General features: G+C 37.6%; 1 protein-coding gene across 1 annotated transcript; it reads left to right on the top strand.

Moving 5' to 3' along the window:
- Window positions 1-4,075: 4,075 nt before the first annotated feature.
- On the top strand, window positions 4,076-4,387 carry LOC116748030 (ATP synthase subunit g, mitochondrial-like). Its single transcript, XM_032620816.1, has one exon. It carries the CDS (start codon window positions 4,076-4,078, stop codon window positions 4,385-4,387), a length of 312 nt encoding a protein of 103 aa, XP_032476707.1.
- Window positions 4,388-7,893: the final 3,506 nt, after the last annotated feature.

The following is a 7,893-nucleotide window of genomic DNA, read 5'->3' as shown; positions in this document are numbered from 1 at the left end:
TGTTTGCTTAAAATCAGTTCTTGAGGTGGTGAAAGATACCCCGGTCACCATTCATTAGCAAGGCCTTCATTATATCATTTACAGCATGCATTTGGAAAAAGGATTCTTTACATATGAATATGATAATGATAACCCATTATCAGTAGGGCATACATTTTGAGCTATTTTTCTAGTGGTTAAGACAAGTTTGTATTAAGTAAGTTATATACTCCTGTCTAGCTTCAAGATACAACAGGACTGAGGACATTATTTATGGTACAGGTTATCTTTTCATCATACATAATTAATAAACAGGAGGATAAAACTCTGGCAAATCCCTAGATTTCCTTTTAGCAACTATGATATGCTTAGGACCAATTAGAAAGGATTCCAATTGTTAGATATGTAATACTTGTTAGGATGATAGAATCTTGGAGCTAGGCAAAGCCTTAAGAATATCTAGTACCATTCTATATTTGCAAATGAGAAAGCTAAGATTCAGGAAGGTGAAGAGACTCATCTAAGTATACGTAGCTAACGTCGTGGCTTATCGGGGTCTAGAATTCAGAGTTCCAAGCTGCCAATTCAGCGATCTTTCCATCATACCATACTTTCCTAAGATCATACTTGGTTCTACCACTACCTTTGTAACACAAAAATATCTCATGCCAACCCACCAAGAGCATTAGTACAGAGGTGCTCTGTGAACTTCCTTGAATCAGCCTGGAAGAGATAAGACTTCGAGTTCATGTCAACCACTTACACCATCTCAGAATTACCAGTTCTTTCATCACCACCCAATGAAAGAATGCATGGGGAGCCCCATCATTTAAATTTTTATATCCCCTTGAGTGTCCTGGGGTTGTTCATATTCTCAAACCTGATTCAAAGGTGTAGACTTGGGCAAAAGGCCATCTACTGATCAAATAGCACATAAAGTAATTTTTTAAATGCAGATCTAGAATATCCTTTAATAATCATTTGTCTTTAATTATATTTCCACAAGCTGCTTTCTAGTCCTAAAACAACTTTACAAGATTAAGAATATGCTTCTACCATATTTTGGCATTTCACCATATAGGACAAAGACGTGAACACGACTGTGAGGTGAACAAACTGAATTTGAGCAGCCTAAATGCAAATTAAGAGAAAAGTTACTCAGAGAAAGTCACCTTTAATAACATCCAAAAGGCATGGCAAACTGAAGTGTGGTTTGGGCAGATACGTGGGTGTAGTTGTGCAAAAGATTCTATTAGTGACCCCAATTCTCCACTTCTACCTGTATCTATACCTTTTGTCATATAACTCTGCAGTCCTTTCCAACCGAGCTGGGACATAATTCCTTACCCCTGGATTTAGTCATGATGACATGCTTTGGCCAATGGGATTAGCAAATGTGATAGAGTCTTAAAAAGTGCTTGCTGGATTTGGCTCACTCATTCTTGTGCTTACACCTTCCCGGTGAGAAGTACATGCCTAACTTTGCTGCTGTCGGGGGGCAGGAAGAAAGACATGCGAATCAGAACTGCTGCAGCTAAGGTATTCTAGATTGTCCGGCCTAGAGCAAAGCCCATCCAACCCCAAGGATGTTTTTGTGTGACTAAATGAATGAATGAATCAGTGCAGGAAACCGAACTCTAAAGCAAGATCAGACTAATGGTTAGTCTAAACAATGAACTGGAGCTGGAAGCTGTGAAAGCCAAGATATGAGTGTGTGTGTAGCGCGGGTAGGGGGCGTGAAATTCAGGCAGCCCTTGGCAAGAGTAGGCACAAACAGGATGAAGTAGTATAACTAGGAGGGTGCAGATCTGCAAGAAAGCACTGTTGATGAGGCTTGTGTGACCGAGTGGCATGAGGGACTGTTTGAGACCTTTTTCTTCTATAGAGATTTTAGAATAAAGTAGACATTACAGCTGAAATCAAGCCTTATTTGGAACAAAGACAAATTTTCCCAGACTGGATTTAAAAAAGGGCTTAGTTTTTGGCTCAAAGATTCCATGCCACCTGGCATTTTCCATAAAGAGAAAAACTAGGGATACCTGAGACGGAAGAGAGCAGTTCTCTTGGAGGTATGCCTAGGGTCCATCTGCAAATGGAAATATGATTACAAACCTTGAGCACTATTCCTGGATCAGTGTTCATGTATTCCTGTGTTCCTCCTGTATTCCTAAAGGGAGATTAACCCTTCACCTCACCTTCCTGAGAAAGAACAGGAGGGGGGTCACTCTTGGTTACTCCCTCAATATTGAGAAAACTAGTCAATATTTGGGTAGGTCTACAAGTGGGAGCTGATATCTTTATCATTGGTCATATTGCTCTGCCTCCTAAGGTACTGGGGAGAGATGGGAAGTGCAAGAGACAGTATCTCTTAAAAAATGCCTGACCATTCAAATTCCCAGTTTTCACTTTCTGAAGCTTATGGAAAGATGGGTACCTCCTGTGCCAACAGGTCCCGGAGACAGGATGCAGAATGGCTAGGATACTGCTCACTTGGAGCAGAGGTGCTCCAGAAAAGTGGTGAATGTGGATGTGGTGGGAGACGCCCAGCTGAGAGTCAGGTAGCAGGTGTGCTAAGTCCCCCAGGGGAGCTGCTTGGAGGTGATTCCTTCATCAGCAGGGCTGTTGGGATCAGCACCTGGCCACACCAAGTCTTTTGACAATAGGATGAATGCTCAGTGAAAAATTACACAATGAGCTCAATCAACCTGCCACTGGTGGTCATATAAAGAAATGACTTTTCTCTTTCACTCTTCCTTGTCTCCACACTGGAGGACGTGTAACCTGCTGGGAATAGGGAAGAGGGGTCAAGTAGACTATAGACCATGCCCCTCCTTCAAGCCTGCAGAGCAGTGGATCTCAACTGTATCATACTCGATGCCCTTCCACCCAGTTTTGTTTATTTGTTTGTTCGTGTGTGGTAAAATACACATAACATAAAATGTACCATCTCAACCATTTGTAAGTGCACAGTTCAGTAATGTTAAGTACATTCACATTGTTGTGAAACCAATCTCCAGGATTCTTTTCATCTGACAAAACTGAAACTCCGTACCCATTAAACAATTACTCCTCATTCCTCCTCCCCCAAGCTCCGGGCAACCATCATTCTACTTTCTGTCTCTATGAATTTGACTATTCTAGGTACCTATATAAGTGGAATCATACAGTATTTGTCTTTTTGTGACTGGCTTATTTCACTTACTTAATATCCTCAAGTTTCATCCATATTGAATCATATGTCAGAATTTCCTTCCTTTTTAGGGTTGAATAATATTTCACCGTGTGTGTGTGTGTGTGTGTGTGTGTGTGTGTGTGTGTGTGTGTGATATTATATATATCACATTTTGCTTATTCATTCATCTGTCAGTGGACACTTGGGTTGCATCCACCTTTTGGCTATTGTGAGTAATGCTGCTATGAATATAGGTATACACATATCCCTTTGAGACCCTTTCAATTCTTTTGGGTACATGCCCAGATGTGGAATTGCTGGATCATACAGTAATTCATTTTTAAATATTTTGAAAAATGCTCACTCCATTTTTAAAGAGATATTTTATAATGTGATGATTTAATATATGTATACGTTGTGGATGATTATCACAATCAAGTTAATTAACACATCCATTACCTCACATAGTTACCATTTTGGGGTGTGTGTGTAGTGAGAACACTTATGATTCATTCTCTTTGCAAATTTCAACTATACAATACAGTTTATTAACCATAATCACCATGCTGTACATCAGAGCCATCTGATGTACAGAGTACATCAGAGTACATCTGATGCTGTACATCAGAATTTATTCATCTTATAACTGAAAGTTTTTATCCTTTGACCAACATCTCCTCATTTCTTCCACCCCAGCCTCTGTCAATCACCATTCTAATCTGGTTCTATGAGTTCAACTTTTTTAGATTCACATCACATTGTATGCCTTAAAGAAAATCATATTGTACAACCTAAACATATATAATTTTTATTTGTCAATCATATCTCAATAAAGCTGTAAAATTTTTAAATAAAATGAAAAAATTAAGAAAAGAAGGAGATTCAGCTGGCCAGTCAGGGTGACAGGCTTTCTGTCCTAGAACCATGGCCCAGTTTGTCCATAACCTCGCGGAGAAGGCCCCAGTGCTGTTCAACGCTGCTGTGACTTACTCGAAGCCTCGATTGGCCACATTTTGGCACTACACCAAGGTTAAGCTGGTTCCTCCAATCTCTGCTGAGATCCCTACAGCTATTCAGAGCTTGAAAAAAATTATCAATAGTGCTCAAACTGGTAGCTTCAAACAGCTCACAGTTAAGGAAGATCTACTGAATGGTTTGGTGGCCACTGAGGTGTGGATGTGGTTTTATGTTGGCGAGATCATAGGCAAGCATGGCATCATTGGCTATGGTGTTTGAAGACCAATCTTTGCTTTATTATTTGGGTATTCTTGGACCATGTGTGAGCAGACTGCTATTTGAATAAAATAAGGCAATGTGTCAAAAAAAAAGAAAAGAAAAGGAGAAATATTTTATATCATCCTCTGTGCTCTACTGAGATGAAATTCAAGGGTAATATAATCCAACTTCACAGTAAGTTTTAAAAATCTGTATAATATCCTGTGATCTAAAGGAGAAATAAGAGGAAAGTAATTTATAATATAAAATATATTTCAAGTAAATGTTTCAGCACAATCACACTACAAAGAGTCAGATGTTTACTTCTACTTATAATAAATGAAATTGGATTTAAAAGAAATAAGAAATTTTAAATGCATATTACTAAGTAAAAGGAGCCTATCTGAAAAGGCTACATTCAATATGTTTTAGCATTCTAATTCCAACTATATAACGTTCTGGAAAAGGCAAAACCATGGAGACCGTAAAAAGATGAGTGATGGCCAGAGGTTAGAGGGGAGGGAGGGATGAATAGGTGGAAAGAAGGATATTTAAGGCAGTAAAACTATTCTGTACAATACTGTAATGGTGGATACATGTCCTTATACATTTGTCAAACCCCACAGAACAATGTACATCACCATGAATCCTAATATAAACTAAGGATTTAGGGACTTCCCTGGTGGTCCAGTGGTTAAGACTTCACGCTTCCACTGCAGGGGGCACAGGTTCGATCCCTGGTCAGGGAAGTTCTGTGCCACAGGGCACGGCCAAAAATAAAAAATAAAAAAATAAAAATAAACTAAGGATATAGGGTGATAATGATGTGTCAGTGTAGGTTCACTGATTATAACAAATATACCACACTCTAATGTGGGGTGTTGATAGTGGGGGAGGCTGTGCAGGGGAGGAAGTATATGAGAAATATCTGCATTTCCTGCTCAGTTTTACTGTGAACCTGAAGCTGGTCTAAAAAATAACATTGATAGTAATAACAACAACAACAACAATAATAATATCCAAAAGCCCAAACCAGGTCATTTTCAATTTAAAAAAAAGCAATAGGACAATATGCAATGGAATATTGTTGAAACTTTAAAAATTTTGGACATTTTGAAATAAAGGCTATATAGTTATATTCGTGTATATTAGTGGAATCTCCATAGTGGGGACCGGTTCATAATGCAGACTGATTTAGGTGTGTTGTGTTGGCCACTCAAATATGAGTGACATTGCCATTGATGGCATGATTTTCCAGATTGGTAAACAGTTTCTAATAGAATTTTTTAAAAAATTCACTCTTTCCTCAATGTATATGATAGTGACATTTACATTCCTGGAAAATTCAGTGATTATTAAAACTGTGCAAAATATTTTTAAAGTTAAAAAATGGAATTATGCTCTACATTTAATAATTATCAACAGGTTATTGCCATGATGAATGTCCAGTGGGACATTGAAAGTAATGCAGAAGATAATTTTTCATCGGTTAGGTTTGTCCCACACACTGTCTATCAATTCTGACCTCCTCCTACTACATGTCAATAATGCTCCCCCCAAAACAATGGGACCATACACCCACAAATTTCCTTAAGAATAGCAGTTGTCTCAAATAATGTCACTTACAAATAATCAAACTAAAAGTTATTTTAAAACATGATACTTAGATAAAACATTTCCATTTTTAATATTCCTCAGAATGGGGCACATTGAATTAAGCTAAAGAACCAAACAAAAAGTTCCCACACAACAATAGTAAAGAATATTTGTAGTATCCACTGAGTAAGTACATAAACTTGGTCTCTAAAATTGACACCAGTGAATCGTATTTCAAATCCAACAGATTTTAGGTAAATTTTGCATAACTTAAAAGAGGTAATAAGTTTTTTACAGTTCTTTGACACTTAAGAATTTTTTGTGTCAATGCTAATAATTTCAGTGCATATGAGATGAAAGCGAGGCAATACAAAACTTTTGAGACAACTGATGCTTAATGCCAAGTATAGAGAATATCTTTTTAAATTTTTTAAAAAACTTTTTATTTGGAAATAATTTCAACCTTACATAAGAGGTTCATAAATAGTATGGAAAATTCCCATGTGCTCTTTATCTAGATTCATTAGTTGTTAATATTCTTCCCCATTTAGTTTATCATTCTCTCTGCCTCTGGATGGATAGATAGATACCGATATATATTTTTCCGAATTACTTCAGAGTAATTTGCAGAAATCATGCCCCTTTACGCCTAGATATATAAATCTATGTACCCCAAGAACAAGAATATTATCTTACATAATCATATTATCAAAATCAAGAAATTTAACATCGATACAGTACTATTATTTAATCTATAATCCACATTTCAATTTTGCCAATTGAATAATGCCTTTTATAGCAATTCTTTTAAAGTCTAGGATCCTGTCCAAGATCTCATATTACATTTAATTGTCTTATTGCTTTAGGCGCCTTTAATCTGAAACAGTTCTCCTGCCTTTCTTTTTCTTTTTCCCGGTCCTTTGAGCTTTATTTTTTTAATTTTTAAATTTTATTTTATTTATTTTTTTATACAGCAGGTTCTTATTAGTCATCCATTTTATACACATCAGTGTATACATGTCAATCCCAATTGCCCAGTTCATCACACCACCAGCACCACCCGCCGTGGCTTTACCCCCTTGGTGTCCATACGTTTGTTCTCTACATCTGTGTCTCAAACTCTGCCCTACAAACCAGTTCATCTGTACCATTTTTCTAGGTTCCACATACATGCGTTAATATACAATATTTGTTTTTCTCTTTCTGACTTACTTCACTCTGTATGACAGTCTCTAGATCCATCCACGTCTCAACAAATGACCCAATTTCGTTCCTTTTTATGGCTGAGTAATATTCCATTGTATATATGTACCACGACTTCTTTATCCATTTGTCTGTCGATGGGCATTTAGGTTGCTTCCATGACCTGGCTGTTGTAAATACTGCTGCAGTGAACATTGGGGTGCATGTGGCTTTTTGAATTTTCTCTGGGTATATGCCCAGTACTGGGATTGCTGGATCATATGATAATTCTATTTTTAGCTTTTTTTTTTTTTTTAAGGGAAATATTTTTATTTTGTATTTTTGTTATTTTTTTTTTAAACCTCTTTATTGGGGTATAATTGCTTTACAATGGTGTGTTAGTTTCTGCTTTATAACAAAGTGAATCAGCTATACATATACATATGTTCCCATATGTCTTCCCTCTTGCGTCTCCCTCCCTCCCACTCCCCCCATCCCACCCTTCCAGGCTGTCACAAAGCACCGAGCTAATATCCCTGTGCCTTGCGGCTGCTTCCCCCCAGCTATCTACCTTACTACGTTTGTTAGTGTGTATATGTCCATGACTCTCTCTCGCCCTGTCAAAACTCACCCTTCCCCCTCCCCATATCCTCAAGTCCGTTCTCCAGTAGGTCTGCGTCTTTATTCCTATCTTACCCCTAGGTTCTTCATGACATTTTTTTCCCTTAAATTCCATATATATGTGTTAG

The sequence above is a fragment of the Phocoena sinus genome, chromosome X, assembly GCF_008692025.1.
Source record: "Phocoena sinus isolate mPhoSin1 chromosome X, mPhoSin1.pri, whole genome shotgun sequence".
Taxonomy (NCBI): Eukaryota; Metazoa; Chordata; class Mammalia; order Artiodactyla; family Phocoenidae; genus Phocoena; species Phocoena sinus.
The sequence above is the reverse complement of the archived record's forward strand: the minus strand, read 5'-3'. Positions and strand labels throughout refer to the sequence as shown.

Excerpts from the sequence above, each read along its gene's own strand:
- LOC116748030 (XM_032620816.1), top strand. The coding sequence starts at position 4,076 with ATGGCCCAGTTTGTCCATAACCTCGCGGAGAAGGCCCCAGTGCTGTTC.